This window comes from Pantherophis guttatus, chromosome 1 (genome assembly GCF_059756535.1).
Source record: "Pantherophis guttatus breed Tessera chromosome 1, ASM5975653v1, whole genome shotgun sequence".
Taxonomy (NCBI): domain Eukaryota; kingdom Metazoa; phylum Chordata; class Lepidosauria; order Squamata; family Colubridae; genus Pantherophis; species Pantherophis guttatus.
In genome coordinates this window covers 155600485-155623871 of record NC_142063.1, presented here as the reverse complement: position 1 = coordinate 155623871, position 23387 = coordinate 155600485, and the positions used below count along the sequence as shown (strand labels likewise).

The window sequence follows — 23387 nt, the reverse complement described above, 5'->3', positions numbered from 1 at the left end:
CGTCCATGTATGATTCTCAAGGAGTTCTCTTTAGTAAGATTTATTGAGGTAAGAAGTTCCCAAAATTCCAGAAACTGAATTCTTTTCCATTTATAACCAATGTGTGCCCAAGTACACTAGGCTGAAGACTTTTTGTTTCTTTATAACAGCTCTCCTATGATCTAATGCAGTGATGGCTAACCTTTTTGCCATCGTGTGCCAGGAGCGGGAGGGGGTGGTGGTGGTCATGCGTGCGTGTGCCCATACCCATAATTCTATGCGCCCCATCCCCACGCGCATGAGTCCCCCTGCTCCTGGCATGCGATGGGCCGGAAAGCCTCCCTCCCCTTTGGAAGCCCTCCAGAGGCCGGAACTGGCCCGTTTGCCAACTTTCTGTGGGACCGGAAGGCCTGTTTTTTGCTGTCCCCAGGCTCTGGTAGGACCGGAAGTTGGCAAATGGGCCGTTTCCGGCCTCCAAGTGTGTGTGGGGAGGGCCGTTTTCACCCTCACCAGACTCCTAGAAAGGCTCTGGAGCCTGGTGAGAGAGAAAAACAGGCCTTCCCCACACCCCCCGAGGCTCTCCGGAGGCAGGAAACAGCCTGTTTCCCTACTTCTGGTGGGCCCAGAAGGCCCGAAAATCAGCTGGCTGGCACACGCATGCGCACCGGAGCTGAGCTTGCATGCCCACCAATATGGCTACACGTACCACCTGTAGCACCTGTGCCATAGGTTCACCATCACAGATCTAGTGGAAAGAATCATTGGGAGTTTGGCAACATAGAAATATAATATATTATTATTAATGTCTCTGATCATAGGGAAACAGCAGCTGGATATTTATATATAAATATTCTGAACCCTAATCAGATTGGGGCTTAGATATTGCACACACATGCACACACGTGCATATCATACACACAGACAGTTCTTTTTTATTTTGAATATCAAGGCAGATTAAATATTGAGACACTGGAATAATCTGTAATTTCAGTGTTCAATCCTGGCCTAGTGCTACTACTAAATCCTGTATCATTAATGAAGTCCTTTCTTAGGATAATAGTTGGCAATATCCTGTTTATCACCAATAGTTATATGAAAAGAATCTTCTTTTCCCAGGAAACAAGGAAATATTTATTTTCATCTGATGGCTAATAATTCTCCAAATCCTGAAGTGAGAATTTGATTTTGGCTTCTTTGAATTTACTAAATTCTCTCAAGAAAAGTATAAACCACTCAATAAATCGGAAGAAGAAAACACAGCTTTCTGCTTTGTTGGGAAATTCCTCTCTTTTTTTCTGTCCCTTTATCTAAAAGAAACTAAGCTATTTTTATCACACCAAGCCAACAAATAGTAGCTCAGTACTGCATAGGAAGATCACTTTTAAAAAAAACCTTTCTCAGTTTTTATTTTTATTTTCTCAAGAAAGCAACTTCTAAATTAATTTTTGTTCCCTTTTTAAGCCAAGCTTTTCACGATTCTGCACATTTAAAGGTGAATGTATGTATGAATGCTACATTTCTAAACTTATCGATTTTTTGTTGTGACAAGAAGCTTTAATGGTGCAACTTATTTTAATTTTCCACTTTTTTCTTCTATTCCTAACTGTATGCCATTAAAGTGAATCATTTCTTTAAATCCACCAGTTCTTCCTTGACCTTGTTCTTTGATTTTTTTTAATCATTTCACTGAGTATATTATTTTTTTCTTAGATGCTTAACTAAAATTTCTGTATAACTGAATTGTAACTGGTGAACATAATGTGCTTATTTGATATCCAGCAATCCCAAATTTTATTCAATAAATTGAATTGGTTACACTTCCAATTTTTGGATTTTAAACAGCTGTTTAATAACATTTATTAATCTATAATATTCAGAGGATACAGAATTAATACTGGAGGAGGCCCAAGCTTGTAGTAATAGAATTAATAGAAATATTGGTTTTCATTTTTAGCCTATCCATATTTTTAGTTCCTGGTAGATGAAAAAAGAAATGGAGGTTTTAAATGTTTATACTTCATGAGGTGAATGAGGGACTTGAGATGCTTTCATTTCTATTTAAATTAAGTACCATTGAGTTAACTAACTGTCTATATATGTCAGGGATGGCAATTTCCCCAAGGGGCCATATGAGAACTGGGACTGTTTTGAAACCAATAGGCTTCCTGTTGCTCTTTGGTGGAGATCTTATTGATCCCTGTTGTGTTTGGAGTTGAGCTTCTTCTTGGCAGGGAGGAAGGAGGAAGGAGCCTCACATCACCTCATTTTAGACCAGCCAGGCCCAGCCACCACTCTTCCGCTGTGGCTGCTATGCTCCTGCTCACTTGCTGCTCTTGGCTGTGCTAGGCCTGCTTGCCTACAAGAACATGCTTTGACTGAGGTGGTGGATGGCTGAGCCCAGGTCCCCTCATATATGATGATCATCATCACTATTTCCTCAGGCTGCTCTAGGTGAGGGGTGAGTGGTCTGAAGGTACAGAGAAGCCCTTTCTCCCCTCATCTTCCTGCGGCCCCCAGCCAACTGAAGAAGCGCACAGTGATTGCATAGAACTGGACCCAGCTCTGTGGCATTCTTATTTACATTTGATTTCCAATTTCTGACTGGCCTCATGCAGGCTGGACAGGGACAGTTTGCTGTTCAGCTTGCAGTAATTTTGCTCAGTTCATAAGATCTATTCCACAACTTGCATTATGTACCCTCACTTGATTTTTTCTGTTGTTGAAAGCATCTGTCAGCAGGAGAGAAAATGGAATTTTCAGTGATTTCCCTGCAGACTCTCCTATGGCCTCTCTCGCATATCTCTACAAGGATCTGAATCTTTGGAACAGATGAGAATGTAGGGGGTTACAGTGAGTGAGGGAAAAATTGCTGAAAACTGTGTACCTCCCTCTTGACAGAAGAAACGAACTTGCTTTTGTTTCTGCCCCTGATTTTCTTGATTATTATGCCAAGCAACTGTAGCACCATTAAAATATTGTGTGTGTGTGTGTGTAACCAAGTTAATTTGAATTGTTGTATCTTATACAACAATTCAAGCCATATTTGCACGGATGGAGGTCTTTAATTTCAATAATGCCTTTCTGGGATTTGAATGAAGTTCATAATACTCACATTGAAATTCTATTGAAATATTAATCAGCTCTCAGACTCTCCATTCTAAAACTGCAGTTGCTAATGATAGTCATCTAATTGGTAGTAAATGTTTTATTTTTATTTATCTAGTATTAATTAAAGAAGGGATGGAACTTTATCTAGTTTCCATGGCTACTTGAAATTTTATAGTGGATTTCTTTTGGAAAGTTTTACCTAATAATTTAAAATTCACAGACAAATGTATACTCTAGCACAAAACAAATTATATATGTGTAAAGTGAAAACGTGGAAGTGTATTTGAAAACTATCCTATGTGGCTTAGTGGTGAGTCATTTGGATGACTAGAATATAGTTTGAAATATCTTAATACTTTTAGAGTTACACTGTGGGTGAATTTTTAATTAAAAACACAAATGCTTTACTTCTAGCTGTGAATTCCATTACAAGATTGGTTATATGTTACCAAAGCAACCCATCTCCACAAATAAAGCAATGGGTGGAATCATTTCCAGATGGCGGGTAAGTAAATCTTCTCAATTGGAGGTATATATTTTTGTACGGCAGGAAGGAGAGTGTCTCAGATGAATTTTTAAGTTGTTCCGTAATGTAGAACAACTTGGTGAGTTTAGCTACAGCAGAATTATATTATCAGTGTATAGGTTGCTCTTATTTCTATTTGTATGATGAGTCTTCCAATGAAGATAAGCAGCTGGAATGTTTGAACTGCAGAATGTAATCCATCTCTTAAAATCAGAAGGCTATGCATATCTTTTATGCAGTATTTAATTGTGTCTAATTATTGTGGAATGAGATGCCCCAGGTCAGTGGTCCCCAACCTGTCTGGCAGCAGGGACCTATTGGGGGGGATAGGGGATGGTTTCACTTGCAACCTAGATCCTGCGCATGTGCAAGTGAAGCTTTGCTCACTTGCCTGCTGCTTGCGCGGTTCAGTTCCTAAAAGGCCACAAACCGATAGTGGTCTGTGGGTTGGGGGGGGTGGACCTCTGCCTAGAAAAATAATATGTCGCTAATAACTAAGGTGCTGTCTAGAGAAAGGGTGAAGTCAAATCTGTTATGTTTTAGCATTTTGCAATATGAGTTTTGCTTAATGACAGATCACATATAACAGGCAACTTATTTTATGGAGTTTCTCCCTTTTTCGGAATCATTAACAAGAATAGCATTTATATCCTGCTTCCTTGTATTTGGAGTGCATCTCATGGAAAACTTTGATAAGAATACACAAATCATAATGAATTTCCAAGCTGGAGATAGTAGTCAAAAATAAGAATAGTAGCTTGAAGATATTTGTGGTTTATAATGAACCATGCCTGTTAAAATGTATACACACATAGGGAATCATGTTTATACTTTAAACATAATTTAATAATCTTATTAGTCCTGCTTTAAAAATAGATGTCATTAGGTTGTATTTATGTATAAGGAATATGTTTAGTTTTAAATGCAAGCAAATGTTATTTTTCAGATCTGTATAATTAAGAAAGACCCTTCTATTTAAATAGTTTCTTTGTACATATAGAAAAATGATTTTTTTTCTATTTATGTGCAAATGTAAATGGCTGTGAAGTGTTGAAGATAATACAATAGGATGTATCTGCATATATTTTTTGCTATGTATACATCACATTTATATCCCACCCTTCTATTTAAAAGCTCTCTGAGCAGCATTTATAGTATTAATGTAATGTATTTGCACATTAATCCTGGGAAGTAGGTTCGGGTTGACAGATACTGAGTCACTGAAGGCCACCTGCAAATTTCATGGCAGAATTGAGATTTTGAACTCAAGTCTCTCTGGCATACTACACCACCAGTTTATTGCACTGATTGCACTGTTGAAGGAAGAATTTACAATGCAGTAGTTCAAACTGCAGTAAATGTAACTGTAGAGACTGGACATTTCTGTGACTGAAATTTGTCCTCAACCTGATAGATATGCACAGAAATCTATCACTAAATAAGTATCCCTAAATATTAGGGATTATTTCTGAAATTCCCCCCTCTCTTTCTCTCTTTTCCTCCCTCCTCTCCCTCTCTCCAGAGCCTTCAGACAAGGGTTTATGTACTTCTTTTCATTGGTGTGCAAGATCACAGTTAAGATTAATACGACTGGAAAAAATTGAGGCACAGATCGAAATATATTTTGGCCCTTAGGAGTTTATAGATATGTATTAATTATCTAGATATTTACTGATTAGATATCTAAATACATAGATATCTAATTGTTCTGCCCCAGCTACGGACCCCAAAAAACGCAGCACACACAAAGTCCATACAAACCTTAGTTTACTAATTAAGGACTACTAATGAGTTTTCTTAGTAGTTGTTCGAACACAAGTACAGTTTAAATCAGTCTTTTCTGAACAAGAGCTGTTAATTTAACTTCATTAACAGTCAACAAGAATCCAAAGAATAATAACTCAATTCTGAAGCACAGTATTTCACATAACCGTAATCTTACTGTGGTTGGCAGAATGCCCCCAATTTGCAGGAAAACTGACAAGAAAGTAGCAAGAGCCGATCAGACGTTTCTGGAATCAAGATGCAAAGGAATATGAATGAAGTTGTTTCCTGCAAATTGCCTCAGTTGTCATCCTTCCTTAAATAGGCTAGGGGAGTGGCCAATGACCCAAGCCTTACTCTCAAGGAGACCTCCTCCTGAGGAGCATTCCTGCCTTTTGGCAGCTCTGCGTGCTTGTGCATCAAGAAGAGGCTCCTCCTCTTCTTCCTCTTCACTTATGGGAGCTTCTGGAGGTTCTGAAGGCCCTGGCTGAATCCCCACCTCTGGCACCACATCTTCTCCAGCCTCCTCATTGTCTGACTCAAGTGCCAGCTGCACAGGCTGCTGGCGCATCATCACACCAGCCTCCTCGCTGTCGGAATCAGCTACTAGCTGCACAGGCTGCTGACGGGCCACAACACTAATAGATATCTTTAGATATTCCTCAATCCAATTTCCTCTTCCTTTTAACAATTAGAATGCTGAAGAAAAAGATTCGGATTCACATATATATGTAGAAGCCTAGGATACAAGTTTGTATGAGAGTTTCTGTGTAGAGATGCGATGAACATAAATGTTCATTTGCGTTTCCATCATTCTGAAACATTTCCTTTTCATTGTAAATTTGTCTATGTTATTGTGAGAGAACAGGAAGGGAGAACTTTCAGAATATATATTATTTATGTGATTGCATACAATATTTGTTTTTCTTAGGTGATTAGAGCAACCTGTTGTCTTCTTTTCTGTTTTCTCACTATTGGAAGGCTGGTATTGGTGGTTCGATCTTATGGCTGCAGGACTTCCTTCAAACCTGTCTTGGCATGACCCTTTTTGTTTCAGCTTCATTGGAGCACTGATAACAAGTGGAGCAGTGACATGAGACTTTTGGCCATGTCCTATATTTATAGTTTCCAAAATCATCTTGCTTTTAATGTGTCCTTGCAGAGATATAGACAAAGATTTTATCTTTAAATAAATTTATTTAATTCTGCATAACTAGACAAACCTGTTCAAGATTCAAGAGGACCTTATCACAATTCTTACAGCAAAGTGGAATCTTCTGTTTGTATTTATGGAAAATGTAGAAAGATAATTACGCATTTTTCGGAGTATAAGAGGCACCTTAGTTTTTGGGGAGGAAAATAAGAAAAAAGCTGATTGGCAGGTGGATAGGCCTCCCGGAATACCCCCAATCAGCTGTTTCCAGAGGTGAATTTTAGCAAAAGATTCCTTGGTTGTGAACTCTCTGCCTTGCTTTTTTTTTTTTTTTTTTTTTTGCTTTTTTTGCTGCCTCTGAAACTTCTGAAACTCTGTTTCAGAAAAAACTTTTTTCCCTGCCTCCGAAAGCCTCCGAAACAGAGCTTCAGAAAAAAAAGCCTCTGAAGCTCTGTTTGGGGGCTTCTTTTCTGTTTCTGATGTTTTTTTCAGCCTCTGAAACCTCCCTTTGAGAAGCTGAGTGGGGCTACGTTCGGAGTATAAGACGCACCCAGATTTTCACCCTCTTTTTTTGGGGAAAAAGGTGCGTCTTATACTCCGAAAAATACAGTAATATCTACATTGAAGTTTACTAAAATTTACAACTTGATTAATTGAATTTTTCCATGTACTAATTTATTTATTTTTTTACTCTTTTTAAAAACTTCCATAAACTTACTAGTTTTTTTCACTTCTTAAAATTCCTATTAAACTTTAACATATCCTAGTCAAGGAACATCTCTCTCTCTCTCTGTCTTCTTTTCTCCCTCCCTCCCTCCCTCCCTCTCCCCCCAAGCATTCACCAACAATTTATATCACCCAGAAGTCAAAGTTACTTCTCTACAGACCTGGGAAACTGCTTCATTTGGGATGGTCTCAGTCAAGTGAAATTTGTTACTTCAGTGATCTGTTCTTTTACATAGTAATATTGATTTTGAGGATATGTGCTGCTCAAAACACACAGTGCCAAGCGACCTGTTATGCAATTTTTTCTCTTAGAAATTGGTCCCCCTTTCTGCAAATTGCAGTTTCTGCTTCCTTACTGTATTGCATTTCTTTCTCATGTAATCTGTGGAGGCAGTTAAAGTTATGGGAAAAAGTTACAGTGCATGTGTTACAAATGCTTCTTCATATGTGCACTTGTGGTCACTAGTAATATATCACCTTAGCATGAGGTGACTGGGGAAGTAAGTTATATAAGCAGAGAAAAAATTTGCACGGGAGTCTGCTATTACTCAAATTATTACAACTCTACCCTTCTCCAAATTTCTAACTTTTGTTCGTTTGATAGTATTTATTATCTAGTCTTTCAGGGTAATATTTCACAGCTTTTTCCTTTCATTTATAAGCAGGCAAAACCTTCCACTGTAGAAGTGTTGGAAAAACTTGATAAGGTAGGATATCCTTTTAATACTGTTTTTATGAGCTGAGAGGCTTTAATTATCTTTTTAGGTGTCACGTTATATGTAGTTTAAGTTAGAGAATATAAAAAAAATTGTGGATGATTAGTTAGAGTATCTTATCTATGTCACAAGCATAAACATTCTAGGTAGAAGCAGGCTATTTGAGAATAAATAAAAATGAAAATTTATAAAATGCTGAATTTTAGGAGGAAAGTGCTTTAAGAAGGGGAAATAAAAGAGACTATACATTCTTCGCTGTTGCCAAAGACTCCGTTTTTCTTAGAGTGGAACAAATGATTAACAAATTAATTTACCTATTGAATTTAGTAAAAATACTTCCATGTAGGTAATACATATGAGAGTCAGTTTGGTGCAGTGGCTAAGGTATCAGACTAGATAATGGGAGACCATGAGTTCTAATTCCATCTTGGGCCCAAATCCATATTGGGGCAGTCATAGTCTCATCTGTGTCTTATGGAGAAGGCAATGGCAAACTGTTTCTGAAATCTTGCTAAGAAAACTGAATGGATTAGTCCAATCGGTGACCAGGTGTAAACATTGACTTGGTGCCACAATGTAATAAAAAATAATAGTTAAGATATTAGATTTATCTATGTTAGTGCTTATTCAGAATTAAAGCTAGTCCTTCTTTAGCAACCTCAATTTGTTCCGATGACATGGTCGCTAAGTGAACCACATGACTGAGAGACAGAAATGCTGTGAAGATTACTGATTGTTGGCATCTCATTTAGATAAAATTATTCTCACTCCAATGTGTGTTTTTGTCAGGTGCAAAAATTTAGGCATAAATCTGGGCATTTGTCAGAAAATGACAGAAAATGTTTTTTACAAACATTTATTACCATCATATTTGCAAACAGTTGCTATCTGAGGCAGCTGCTAAACAAGGACTACCCAGTCAAAAGCATTTATTTATTTTTACATAATAAACTATATTTAAAAATCAAACTACATTTTTGAGCTTTCTGGTTTCTGCAGTTTCTACAGGCATGTTGGATAATCTTGAAGTGAAGATAATTTTTTATAACTTATTCTCTTTTAATATAGGAGAAAGTAAAATGTACCTCATTATTTTCTTCATCTTCTTACACAGATGTTTCTCTATTCTGCCTCACATCTTTGTATATGTATGAAGTGTGGGTTATGCCTATGTTTCTGAACACAAACCATAAACAGGTTTAGAACGTTATTCAGTACATTATCTCATTCTTAATTTTTCAGATACAAGTTTTAGAAAGTTAAAATGCTGCCAAGATACTAAAATATAAATATTTTTATATTTACAGGATATCCAGTCACTGGAAGAGTTCAGAGAAAAAAATCAGAGGCAGCAAAAGCTATGGGTTGGAAGATTTCTCCTCTATTCATCTGTCCTCTATCTTCTTATTTGCTTAGTTATTTATTTGTGGTACCTTCCTGATGAATGGACTGCTCGATTTATTATGACTCTTCCACTTTTTGCGTTTCCTCTGATGTAAGTAAAATATTTCTGTTTCATAGCATTCTGTTATATTTACAGACTTTATGAAGAAAGAGTTGAAAAGAATGCTATGGATTCTTCTTGAAATAGAGTGTTATCCTGAGCTCTCTGCAGCTATCCAGATCTTGTAAACAAGGAGTCAGGAAACAGTTTTTTTCCATAACCTAACCAGGACCTCTGAGAAGTTCATAATGAATATGGAAACCCAGTAGCCTTCTGTTGTTATTTTTGAACAAGACATGCTCTAATATATAATTTTTGCCACGAGATAGGTGGTAAATAAATTTAACAAATAACGATAATTTTATATTCCATTAATTTGTGTATTCACCATCTGAAGTGCTATCCCTGTGTTACGGCAAGAGTGTGTTCCATGAAAGTACCAAGAAGTACTTTCCTTTGCCTGTCCTGAATTGCCCATTTTACGTCTTATTGGATGATCCCAATTTCTAATGCTGTAAGAAATAAATATTATTATTATTGTTATTATTATTATTATTATTATTAATTTTCCCACCTAAATTAAATAATTCTAAAGTTGCAGCTTTTTCTGCATGGTGCTGTTCTGGACTCTTAGAACTCTTTGATTTACAGTAGCCATTCTGAGGTACAAATCCACGCTCTGCATAGTTTTCACAAGATACTCACATCATAGATTTGTACATTTCTGCTAGGAAGGAAATACTTTGTTCGGGCTTAAAAAAAGAAAATAAAGTTTTCTGAGACTAAGAAAATAACTTTCCATACAGAATGGGTAACTTTGGCCAGAGCATGCATATGATACTAGACAAGGCGGGTCCGTGGGCTGCATGCAATCCTGGAAAGTTAGTAATACAGCTCTACAACAACATAAACTTTTAACGTTATTATGTGATTTATATAGATTAACTATGTTACATATTGTATATGCAGCCTAAGACAATTCCTATTCATTCAGTGCGGTCCAGGCAAGCCAAAAGTTTGGTCACTTGTGTCTTAGACCAGAGGTGTCAAACTCGCGTTGTCACAGCGGCACCATGTGACGTATTGTGGCTTTTTCCCCCTTCGCTAAATCGGGCATGGCCAGCGTGTGACACATCTGGCCCATGGACCATGAGTTTAACAGCCCTGTCCTAGACTACTGTTTGGTGACTCCTGACACACTCCGGAGTCACAGAAATATAGTGATTGTATTTATGGCAATCACAACTTTGCATTACTACATGAGGAACTGTCAGGCATACATGAGGTCAGTGAAATCATAGAGGAATCATGGGTTATAGGAACCCTTGGAATAATTAGACCAAGACCAAGGAACACTGACTCTCAATCCAACAGCCCTGGTCAGGATGGTCAGGGGCTTCTTAGAACTCCATTTTCTCTTATCTTCTAATCTACTTGCTCGCCTGCCTTCTCTTAACACATTCTTATAGCCGTAGCACTAATTGGATAGAATACAGATCAGTTTTCTCACGCTGGTTTATGAGAAGGATATATTTTTTTTAAAAGCCTCTGGAAAGGGAAAGAAAACCCCCAAATGCTACTCCTTTGTTTCTTCTTGTTTCTGTGGTAGTAGGTTACCTACTTTGCAAGATCAGATAGAATTAATCTCAATTGTTTTTCCCCTGCTAGGAATGACTAGCTGTTGACAACTTGTTTTTTCTTTCAGTCAAAATGTGAATCTATGTGGAATATGTAGTTTGATCTGGTGCTAATTCTGGAGTCTTAAGCAAAATAAATAGTGCCAGCCTTTCTTGGCCTGCAGTTCCTAGAAAAATGCTGCCTTGGGCTACTCTCCAAGGGTCTGATAGTATTACCAATGCTGGCAAAGTTTGCTGGCTTTCTGGAATATGTTTGCTGCCTAGCTTAATGCATGCATTCAAATTAATTTTGAAAGTAAGATAATGAAGGCATTTTCAGTGATTTTGCTATTTATATCCAAAATGTTCAGCTTAGCTTCTTTTAAATTCAAAACATTTATAGAATTGCCAAACATAAATGAAAAAAAAAATCAGAAATATTTATATTCCTAATAAATTTTAATATGTAAAGCTCTTTATGTATTGCAAACAAGCAAAGAAGGACTCACAAATTATATAGTAAAATTAGGGCTATTCAGAGATCAGGGTCTGATCAAACTTCAGAAAAGTTTGACAGTTTCAAAATTATGTTATTTTTCAAAGTATTTTTATTAAACACTTTAGATTTTATTTATTCATGGCAAAAATGTTAAAAAAACACTTAAAAACATTTTAGAAAAGGTGTACTATGATTGTATTATGTTTTCTTTATTGTTGACTACCATTTCCTACATTCCAATAAAAACGTTTTTTTTCCTCTGCAGAACCTTATAGTTACTTTGATTGTACCATTTAAGCCTCATAATATAGGCTGGATTTAATTTATTTCACATCAGATAATGTGGCCCAAGTACACAGTGTGGACTGTGGATACTGAGATGATTATGCTTACTAGAAGTATACGTATTTACATAGAAAGAAAACTCCAGAACATTTTCTGATGCTACATTTTCTGGAAATTGCACACTTCTGGAAAGAGAATATCTGAGCTGAAAAGTTCAGATGGCTGCAAGATTGCAGCAAATCTAATTAATATTTATATTTCTGCTATCCAGAGGTAGATAACTGAAATGATTTGGAAAAGTATTGATTCTGAAAAGCTTAGTATGGTTTTTCTGTTTCCTGTTAATCCATCTGTATTGTGAGATGGCTAAAATGAAGTATTACATTTGCTGACAAAAGCTGTTCAACTTTGCCACCTTGTTCATAATTTCAAATACAGCACAAGGGTGAACTAGTTTTACTCATACTAAAGAGCTTGCTATTTGGTTCACCGTAAACAAAAGTTTGCAATTGCATGTCTCTAACACAGAAATTTCTGTGTTACAGAAATTTATCCTGTTTTTATAAATGTTTCCGTAAAAGAGAGGAAGAAATACAGAAACCGTATTATCCTCCACTTGTCTTAAATTCTGGTTTTATTTGACATATAATGATGGAATTTCAATAAGACAGCATATCTTCCTTCCATAGAGCACCTTAATTGGATGCAATTTTATTAAGATAGGGGATGGATCAGTAGTTGGTTTTTGCCTTCCAATTGACAGTCTGCAGTCTTTGCCTCTAATACAAATTTTGCTGTCTTATTGTCCTTGCTTGAAACAAGTCCTTTCAGTGAACTTATAACATGAAACGAGGTGGTTACCTAAGCACATGACTTTTTTGGCATTAGTTTCTTTTATTAAAATTGGGATTAGTTACGATGCATTACAGATGATAGTTAAATTCTTACAAACAGTGACAATGTTCAGTTTGCTCTTTAGATTTTAATGCTGGATGTTCTTTCTCTTTTTTACCCTCTAACTTTTCTCTTCTCTTTAGTGTTTGGTCTATAAGAACACTCCTCATCTTCTTTTTTTCAAAAAGAACAGAAAGAAATAGTGAGTATCTTATTTTTCTTTTTCTTTTTTCTAGATCATGTAAGAATTAACATGATATTAATAGAGTGACATTGTATACAGGTAGTCCACACTTAATGACCCTAATTGAGATCAACAAATCTGCCGCTAATGGTTGCTAAGTGGAAAATCATGTGACTATGACTCTTCCCATGGCTGGAAAGAGAGAAGACGACTCAGTTAAACACGTTCAGACTTTGTTTGCCCCCTAACCACTACCCCATTCTGTGGGGTCAAGTGTCTGCTTACTGTCTTGTCCACATCAAAAGCAGTGCAGTTGTGCCAACTGTCTGGGGCTGGAAGCCATGGGTATGCTACGCAAGCAGCTTATTCTCCATTGTTAGTGGAGACAGCAGCCAGTGTGGGTAGATCGCCCAGTCAGCTGAAGGACTGAGTCAGCCAATAACATTAAAGTCCGCCCCTGTTGCCAGGCAGGTCCAGCTTTTGACTCAGTCCTTCAGTTGGACGGGCGTGTGGGTCTTAGCTCTGTGCCCTTTTCTGCTTATATTTCTTATTACTGTTTGGAATTTGGTTTTTTTGACTCGGATTTCTTGACTACAATTGCATCTTCTTCCTTATCCCTTTGGACTGTCTGACTTCGCTGTGAGTGTTACGTTTGAATTTGGTGTTTTTTGGATTGCCTCGCTACTTCTGCTGATCGGGGCTAACCTTTCCCTAGCCTGCCTCCTTCGTGGAGGGCGGCTTTAGACTTCAGGATTGTTTTTCTTTGATTCCGGAGGGCTCGTTTGGCGTTTTATTAGTCTGGTGCCCTCAGAGACTTTCCCAGCTTCCAAGAGGTTCGTTGGTGAGGAGTTTCGCTCCGCGGAGTTGGCAGAGGCCATTTTGAAGCACCCTTTTTGCGCCGCTCCAATCTTCGCAGTTTAAATTGATTCCTGACAAGCCTGCTTGGGTTTTTTTTTTCCTGCTGTCAACTGTTCGCCTGCTAACCCCTGCGCTCCTGCTACTTCAGCCTAGACTAGTCTTCTCTCCCTTTGATCGTCCTTTTGTTGAGCCAGTGCACTTGTTATCGCCACTTGCTAATCGCTTGTTAGCGGAGCTCCACGCTTCCATCACTGCCGGGCGGCGGCGCTGGGGCTTGCTTCGGATTAAATTGCTCCAGACTTTAAACAGCCCCTTGCTCTGTTACTGCAGCCTTGGCCCCTCTATTGCAGTTGCTGCTTATTGGACTGGGACATTTATTAGCCGCCATTTTGTGAGCTGACATCTGGCATCGGCGGCCATTTTGTGGAGTCTAGCGCTCCCCTTGGCACTTGTGGAGTTAGTTTACGCTCCCATTCATACTGCCTGACCTCTGCTGCTGGACTTGATTGTACTGAGGTCTATTAGCCGCTTGGATGCCTAAAGCAGTGGCAAAATCCAAGCACGGCCGGAGGGCCAGTGCCAGTGACCAGGGTAAATCAGACACCTCGTCTGTTATCCCTCCACTCGCCCGGGAGGCCTCCAAGGAGCCATCCCCGGCCTTGCATACAGCGCACTCTCGCCATAGGTCTCACGGTCATCACGTTGGATCTTCTAAGGCCAAAAAAAGAAGGGACAAGGTCCTGACTAAATTGTGCGCCAGGGCTAGTGCTAATCTTCTTTCGACGCCTGCTCCTGCTCCAATCACCGGGGAGGCCTTGGCTCCTGTGGGCGCTTCACGCCCTGTCACCCCGGATCAGCTGTCACTTCAAGATTGCCCAGTGGTCATTTCAACAACCAACTTATGGGGTTCAGGTCCTCCTCCTCCCCCGCCCCACCCGGAACCTGCAGGTCCTCCCGACCATCAGCTTGCTGAGTCTCAAACTCAGCATGATTCCTTGAGCCTAACGGTTGCCCAGGAGTCAATGGCCTTAACGACCCCTGACGTTCCTCCTACCGCAGCTGTAACTCTCCAACTTCTCCCGGAGCAACTTCATCAGCTTATTGAGGCTGCAGTTCAACGATCTCTGGCTGCAGGGCGCCATGCTGCTGGTAGGCCGGATTCGTCTCGGTCAGTCATATCTGTTTCTCCAGAGCGAGCAGTCCAGGAGAGCGCTCATTCGGATCGGGTTCCTGACTCCCCTACTGGCTCGCATTCGAGTCATCCATCGGTTCTGACAGAGGCTGATTTCAGTGACTTTGGGCTGTCAGATGATGACAATCTACCACCGGACCAACTGGCCTTCACCGGACTTTTTCCACAGGCGTTGTTCAAATCCTTGCTTTTCAAAGCCGTCAATACTGCCCATTTGTCGTCTCCAAACGCTGACCCTGTGCCTGCCTCCTCTTCTTCTTCTTCCTCTGCAGCCTTGGACCCCATGTTTGCGGAGCTTTCAAGGCCGGTGACTTCGATCCCTACCCCTCCCCTCTTTCTGGATGTGATGAGAAGTCAGTGGTCTTTTCTGGGTTCTGCGCCACTCCCGTCCTCCAATGACTGCAAGAACTTTCAGGTGGCCGAGGACTTGGACTCTCTTTTATGAATTCCTTCTGTGGAACCGCCGGTGGCCGCCTTGTTACCGAACGTTGGTGTTCCTGGGGATCCGGATGAAGGTCTATGACCTGAAGAGCGCCGCTCGGACTTGGTCCTCCAGAGGGTCCAGCAAAGTTCAGCCTGGGCGATTAGAGCAGCTACCACGGCTTCGTTCTTCAATCGCACTACCCTCTTGTGGTTGCGTCAATTGCAAGACAAACTGTCTCCAGGGGATTCGCGTGCTAGGCAGGACCTGAATAAGATCATGGCAGCATTGCAATTTTTGGTGGACTCCACCTTGAATGCCGCTCGTTTTGCCTCCAAAGCTCTGGCCTCCTCCTTCGGGGCGGATCCGGTTATGCTTGAAGCCAACGGAGGTTATTGGGTGCCAGGTCTCGTCTACGTGAGCCTGCCACTGCCAGCCTGCAAGTTTTGCTGTGATCTACACAGACGGCATTCGGGCCTTGCACGGGATCGTGCAGGCCTGAAATTTCAAAGGCAGGTGTGCGGCGACCATCCCGTCAGGGCTCTGTGGGCGGCGCCGTCAATCTAGCCAGGCTTGTGTGTCTTTGTGGCCAGCTGAGGATCCCCGGCAAGCATCCTGTTGCGGTCAGGCTGTGTGGCTGTGTGTGCGGGGCTCGCAGACCTGTTTCCGCCACCATCGGCCTTCATTGACAGTAAGTGGAGCAGCGGGCGCCATTTTGTCGCCATCTTCTTTGGCGCCCGCCATTTTGAATCGGCCTGTCGGCGTGGGCTTCTCCTCAGAGAAGTGCGGGGGGCGTTTGCACGCATTTCTCCACGCATTTAATACCCCTTTTTGCCGGAACTCTAGATGGACTACTTGGGGGTTTCAGAAGCTGTGCGGGCTTCTCGCCCTGCCCCTCCCCCCGGGTAGGGACTATTGCTGAGGCCTCGGGCCACCTGGATTGGCAAGCTTCTCCTGCTGCAGCGAGAGGGGCTCTCACATTTCACGCTCATCAAGTGGTGTCTGTCTGGTGGGACAGTTTTTCCACAGTTAAAAAAACCAAAAACATAAAAAGGACATTAATTTCTACTCTGAGATGCGTCTCCGCCTGTCGCATTTGCCATGGGGGACTCGTCATTTTCATCGGACCTGGAACAGGAGGCTAGTCCTGCCAGATCCTTGATGGCGCATAAAAAACATTCGGGCAAAAAGTCGGCCTCCAGCAGCCGTAAACCTCACCATTCTAAGTCATCTTCATCGGCCGATAAAGATGCACTTCGCGGACACAAGGCTCTGGAAAGACAATTTTAAAAAGCAAAACTCGCTGTGACCGCGCTGGATGACCAGGCCGGGACAGCCTATCAACGTGAGCCCCCTGACTCCGGTCATGGCATGTCAGGACCATTTACTTCGGTTCCGCTGGCACTAGCCAAAGGTGTTTCGCAGTCGATTCCAGACGTCTCAGTGGCATGGGTACCTTCTCACCAGCGGTTGTGCCGTCAACAGCCTTCCACCACTTTCACACCTACAGCAGCGGGTCTCCGCTCTGTACCTCAACCTGCCACGAGCTCACAATTTGACTTCCAGGCCATGCTCTCTACGGCTTTGGCTTCCATCATGGCGGCGGGGGCACAGTCTGCTGTCCAAAGTCCGGCCAGGGAGGGCACTCGTGAGACGCAGACAGCTCCCGTTCTGCGACATTCTCGCTTGCCGCTGCGCCGTGAACTTGACTCGTCGGAGGGCTCCGGCTGTGAGGATGACTATCCTGTGGACCTCGAGCTTTCTGAGGACGAGAGGTTATTGCTGGATGCTCCAGCCTTTACGGGTTTGTTTCGCCTGGCGCTGTTTAAGTCCTTACTCCACAAGGCGCGACTAACTACTAATTTGGGGTCCGTTGGCGCGCAACCTTCCTCTTTCCAGCCTGATTCTGGCCCACATGATGCCTTGTTCAAGCAGGCCAAGCATGAAAAGGACTTTACTCCATGTCCTCAGTTCACTGACGTTTTGCAGGCACCATGGGGCCAACCGGGTTCGTCTACGGCACCCACCAATTTGGACAAAAAGTTGTTTTGTTCAGCGCCTGAGTTGGAGTCGCTGTTGGAGCTGCCATCCGTGGATGCACCAGTGGCGGGCCTCACTTCCCAGTCCATGATTTTGGCGAAACCTCTGGATGGCTTGAGGTCGGAAGATAGGCGTACTGAATTGGCCCTCCGTAAGGCTCATCAGGCCGTGGCGTGTGCCATCAGGACTGCAACAGTTACGTCATTCTTTAATCGTGCCTCATTAATTTAGCTTCGACAACTGCAAGAGCACCTGCCGCCAGAGGAAACACGCTTACACCACGACATTAATAAAATTATTGCTGCTACGGAATATTCGACGGACGCCTCTTTGAGTTCCATGAAGTTCACCTCGTGGGCCTCGCCGCTTCCGTCACTGCTCGCCGCCTCTTCTGGTTGCGCCCCTGGAAGGTCGACTTCAAAACTAAATGGAAGCTGGCGCCAGCGCCGTATAAAGCGCCTACCATGTTCGGGGCAGCTTTGGATCCTGTCCTTGTCGAAGACAAGGATAAGCGGAAAGTCCTTCCATCGACTTCCCGGAGGCAGGACAGGCGCTTCACTCCTTACACGCACCGCCAGTCCTTTCGTGCCTATTCTGGGTCCGGCAGGTCATCCAACTTTCGCCAGTCGTTCCACTCGGCGGACCGTTTCTCCGACCGACAGACATTTCGAGACAGAGGCCGTTCTCAGGCCGCGTCAAAGCGCCCCTTTCGTGGCTCCGGTTCCAAAACCTTCAGGTGGGGCAAATGACTCGCCGGTCTCCGGTCCCATTGGCAGTCGTCTCGGGAGTTTTCACCGCTAGTGGGAACTGTCGACTCAGGACCTTTGGGTGTGTCGAACGGTGACCGAGGGTCTGTCCATCGAGTTCGTGGACCGATCGCCGAAACGTTTCATCAGGTGCCCTGTACCGCTGTCCTCCGAGCGTCGTCAGATGATGTTGGCGGAGATTGCTCACCTGTTGGAGATCAAGGTGATAGAGTCAGTGCCACAGGACCAGCGGAGGACGGGTTTTTACTTGGTCCTCTTCCTGGTGCCCAAGAGCTCAGGGGATGTCAGAGGGATCCTCAACTTGAAGCAATTGAACCGTGCTGTATGTTACCGTCGCTTCAAGATGCACTCGCTGCGTTCAATTCTTGCTTCAGTGCGCCGAGGGGATCTCTTGCAGTCAGTGGACTTGCACAAGGCTTATCTTCATGTGCCTGTCCACCTGTCAAATCGCCAGTTTCTGTGCTTCGAGTTTGGGGGGTTGCACTTCCAATACTGTGCCATGCCCTTTGGGCTTTCCTTGGCGCCCAGAACTTTCACCAAACTGGTCGCAGTGGTGGCGGCTTCCCTCGCATCGGTGCCGATGAGGACCCTGTGCTATCTGGACAACGTTCTAGTCCTGTCATCATCCCAGGTCCAGGCAGCTCAGGACATGGATCGAGTATTGGAGGCCTTCCGAGCACACGGGTTCACCATAAACCTGGAAAAGAGCCCTCTCACACCATCCACGTCCATTCTACACCTCGGCTCCATAATAGACTCGGCGAAATGACAGGTGTTTCTGTCTCCGGAGAGGGTGCAGGACATTTCGACCCTGATCGACCAGATCCTGATCCAGAGATCGGTTCCGTTGGTGACCCTCTCTCAGCTGCTCGGGAAGTTTGTTTCGTGCCAGCAGATCGTCTTGTGGGCCCGCCGACATTCTCGCCCCTTACAATGGCTTCTTCTCCCGTGTCAACGGGAGAGGCGTGCCAATTCATCCAAGAAAGTACCAGTTCCTCCCCAGCTCCGCCTGTCTCTGCATTGGTGGAAGTCCCTGGCCATCCAGAGGGGCTGCCACTTCCTTGTGTTGGATTGGTTAGTGATTACCACCGATGCCAGCCTTCACGGTTGGGCAGCCCACCTGTCCACTCAGATCACTCAGGGCATCTGGACTCCGACCGAGCGTGTCCTCAGCATCAATCTACTTGAACTGTGGGCGATTTGGTTGGCTCTGCTTCACTTCCGATTGACGATTCAGGGGCGTCATGTTTTGGTCCTCACGGACAACACGTCCGCAAAAGCACACGTGAATCGGGAAGGGGGGACCAAATCACATGCTCTGATGCTCGAGTCAGAGAGACTTTTCGGTTGGGTGGTGCGGCATCTCCTGCCGATTCGGGCGGACCATATCTCTGGAGAAAACAACACTCAGGCGGACTGGCTCAGCAGGGAGGTGATCGACCAGGCCAAGTGGCAAATACATCCGCGCCTGTTTCGGGAGCTTTGTCTCCGATTTGGGGATCCGGTGGTCGATCTCTTTGCCACTCCCGCCAACGCTCACCTCCCTCATTTCATCTCCCGCTATCCAACTCCGTTGGTGGAGGACGCGGACGCCTTGAGGTGTCATTGGCCAACCGGACTATTGTACGCCTTTCCCCCAATCACGTTGCTTCCACAGGTAATCAGGAAGATCATCACGGAAAGAGCTACGGTTCTGTTAGTGGCGCCGCATTGGCCACGCCGGCCTTGGTTCCCAGATCTCGTGGAGCTCTCCGTCTCCAGTCCGTGGGTGATTCCGCCCCATCGTGCTGTGCTGCGCCTTCGTTCAAGACTGGGGACTTGGAGCGGGGGCGTGGCTAGAGCACAGAGGGTGGGTTAATTAAGTTACAATTTCTCTCAGTTGCTGTCAGACAAGAGGAGAAATCCCATCTATGGAGTGGATCCGCAGCGCCCCGAAAAGGGACGTTCAGGTAAGACAACGTCCGTTCTATAATCAATGAAGCATATGTTGACTTCTTTTGAATATTTTTTAGCTTTGTCAATTATCCAGCATGCATCAGCAACAATGTCTCATGCTCCTCAACCTTTTCAAAATCCAGTTTGAATATCTGGCATCTCTCTTCCCTTGTTGAGCTGTAATATGCTTTGAATAATCCTATTCATTATTTTGCTAGTATCTGAAATTAAAGATGTTATATGATAGTTTGCATATTTTGTTAAATTTCTTTTCTTTACTATTGGAATATAGATTGATGTCGTCCAATTGGTTGGCCACTGTATTGTTCTCCAGATTTGTTGTCATCGTTTGGTTACAACCTTTATTGATTCTTCTGTTGTTTGCCATATTTCTATAGATGCTACCTCAATTCTTTTAACCTTCCAATTTGCTAATGACTGGAGGGCTGATTTGGTTTTGTGGGCAGATGTCTTTGATTTTGAGATTTCTATTGTAGACAATTTTCAGCATTCCCCATCTATCTTTGAAATTTAGAGAACTTTTGGAAAACTTTTCTTGTTTTTCCATGTCTCTTTCCATCTTTACTGCTTTTACAGATATTATTGTAATACTGTTTCTTGTCTCTTCTAACAGTTTTTTGAAATTCTTTGTTAAGTTCCTTCCTGAAATCTTTGGCTTCACTACTTTTTGGCAATTTGCACTGTTCGTTCTGATATCCAGTGTGCTTTCTTTTGGTTTTTTTTATCTTTGGCAATCTCTTTTCACATTCATTTCTAATGACTTCTTTAAATTCATTCCAGAGTTTCTCTGGTTCCTGATGAATGAGGTTCGAACTTCAAAGTGATTGTTGATGTTCTCCTTGAAAATGTTGGGTATATGCTCAAGATCATATCATGGGAAATGGTTGGCTTTCTTCTTCTGCTTTAGCTTAACTTGGAAATTGCCCATGAGTAGTTTGTGATCTGTTTCACAATCTGTTCCTGGCCATGTCTTTGCTGTTATAACTAAGTCCTTCCACCTCCCTCTACCATATATACATAGTCAATTTAGTTTCTCTTAACTCCATCTGGTGATGTCCATGTTTTGGCATTATTTTGGTTGTTTGAAAAACCTGTTAGCAATGAAAAATCGTTAGACTGGCAGAAATTATTAAGTCATTCTCCTGCTTCATTTTGGGGTTTTTAGGCCATATAGTTCAAATTTGTGTGTATAGTATGTGTGTGTGTGCATGTTTGTGTGTGTGCATTTAAATATGGCGTAAGACAGCTTATTGATCCTGGGGGAAAGGTATAAACAGCTGTAGAATATTTTCATATTCTTGCATGGTCCATGCTATTATTTTGTTCTGTAAAATGTATAAAATGTATATAGCACTAAGCATCTTAAATACCAAACTTCACAATATTCACAAACTTAAATTAGGATTAATGAGCAATCAGTGTAGAGTATGGACACTGAATGTAATAAAGCAACCTGCTTGTTAAAAATTGAGTCATAAAACTGAATTATATTAACTCAAAAATTTAAGAGCAAAATTAAATCCTACAATTATTTTTTTCAAGGTAATTGGGGTTTCTTATATTAATAACAAAAAATAGTGTTATTAAAAATAGAAGAATTCTGCTTTGTTTGTGACTCCTGTTTATCAAAAAAAAACCTTGTAAATTTGTTTGGTATCAAGTCAGAGTTCCTTATATAGTGTATGTCAGTGGTGGGATTCAAATAATTTAACAATCGGTTCTCTGCCCTAATGACCGAATGGGTGGGCATGGCCATGGTGGGAGTGGCCAGGGGATGTGACAGGCAGCACTTGGCCTTCTGCACCCCCATGGGAGAAAAAACGGGCCACGAGTGAGGAACGTGACACCCATCCACGCCCTGTTTTGGGCCTAGGAGGCCTCTCTATAACCTGGGAGCGAAAATGGCCCGGGGGGGCCCGCACTGCACCCCCCCGTGCCCCATATTGGGCCTAGGAGACTTCCCTAAAGCCTCCTGGGAGTGAAAACAGGCTGCAGGCAGATGCACTGCACCCCCCGAACCACGATTTGGACCTAGGAAGCAGCCCTGAAGCCTCCTGGGAGCAAAAATGGGCCATGGTGGGGGGGGCATGCTGCACCTTCCCGTGCCCTGTTCTGATCCTAGGAGGCCTCCCTGCACTTACCTGGGAGCCAAAATGGAGCGCGTGGGGACTCCTGGAAGGGGTGGGGAGGGGAGGGGCCAGCCAGCAATTTAACTACCTGTTCTCCTGAACTGGTCCGAACGAGCTGAATCCTACCACTGATGTATATGTGCATTGGTGCACAGCAGCCTGCAATCCTGGTTTTTTTCAGGGAAGTATCCTAGCATGGAACACTTGCTTATCTAATAGTTTCTAATAGCTGTTTGTTCATGCATTTAAAAAAAAAAACATAAAGTGTGCTCTTTTCTGGATCATGAGATCAGTCACTTACACCCTGCCCATTTTTTGTTTGGATTACCACAATGCTCTCTGTGTAAGGCTACCGTTGAACACTATTCTCATATTTGTGACTTACGATTAAAACATAAAACAGTATCAAAAACCACAGAATAAAACAATCATACAAATTATACAAAACATTAAAACAATTAGAACCATGCAATTCGGTCATCAGGAGAGCACAGTTGTTCATAAACAGGACAACCATTTTCATTCTGATGCTTATTTGTATGTCTTCTCATATAATTGTCTCATTGTATATGTCAAAAATGCAGATTTTAAGTTAAGGTTAAAAGTGATTTGTAATATTTCAGTTTGCTTTCAAAGTTCAATGTTAGACCAAATAAGCTCCATAGCAAACCAGCATATTATCAGATAGTCCAAAAAAAAAAAAAAATCTGTCTCCTTGAAGTTAACAGCACTTATTATTATTATTTTTTTGACTGCAATTAGCAGACTGTGGAGAAGAAAGGGGATTGATCAGAGTTGACATAATGTGAAGGGACTATCCTCTTGACAAGCCATAATGTAAACTTCAAACACAGGAGTGGCTGCACTTTATTTTACTAGCCCTTCAGATCTGATTGCCAAAAATGCTTTGGAGAAAGCAGAAACAGATATGTAGCACGTATCTGTAGCATCTTAAAGTAACTATGCCTTTTCCCGGGATCCACAGGAAAAGCAGTTTCTGTGTGAAGCATCTTTTGAAGATTAAATTTTACGTGCTACATAGCTATTTTTACTATTATATTATTTTTTAGTATTATTTACTATTGTTGGTACAGGCTAGCACAGGAAGCAGGGCATGGGTGTCATGACAT

The 23387-nt window shown here is 42.3% G+C and overlaps 1 protein-coding gene across 11 annotated transcripts in view; it reads left to right on the top strand.

The window, feature by feature from the left end:
• Positions 1–23387, top strand: part of LNPK (lunapark, ER junction formation factor) — a 63204-nt gene that overhangs the window by 5155 nt on the left and 34662 nt on the right. For 7 of the 11 annotated variants that reach the window (XM_060688026.2, XM_087882037.1, XM_087882036.1 and 4 more), the window contains 4 exons: positions 3502–3592; positions 7922–7963; positions 9280–9467; positions 12854–12912. In XM_060688026.2, coding sequence (XP_060544009.2) covers positions 3530–3592; positions 7922–7963; positions 9280–9467; positions 12854–12912 — 352 coding nt within the window. In that variant the 5' untranslated portion in view covers positions 3502–3529. Of the gene's footprint in view, positions 1–3501; positions 3593–7918; positions 7964–9279; positions 9468–12853; positions 12913–23387 lie in introns of all 11 variants that reach the window. The other 4 variants (XM_060688025.2, XM_060688027.2, XM_034427894.3 and 1 more) reach the window with 1 other exon arrangement.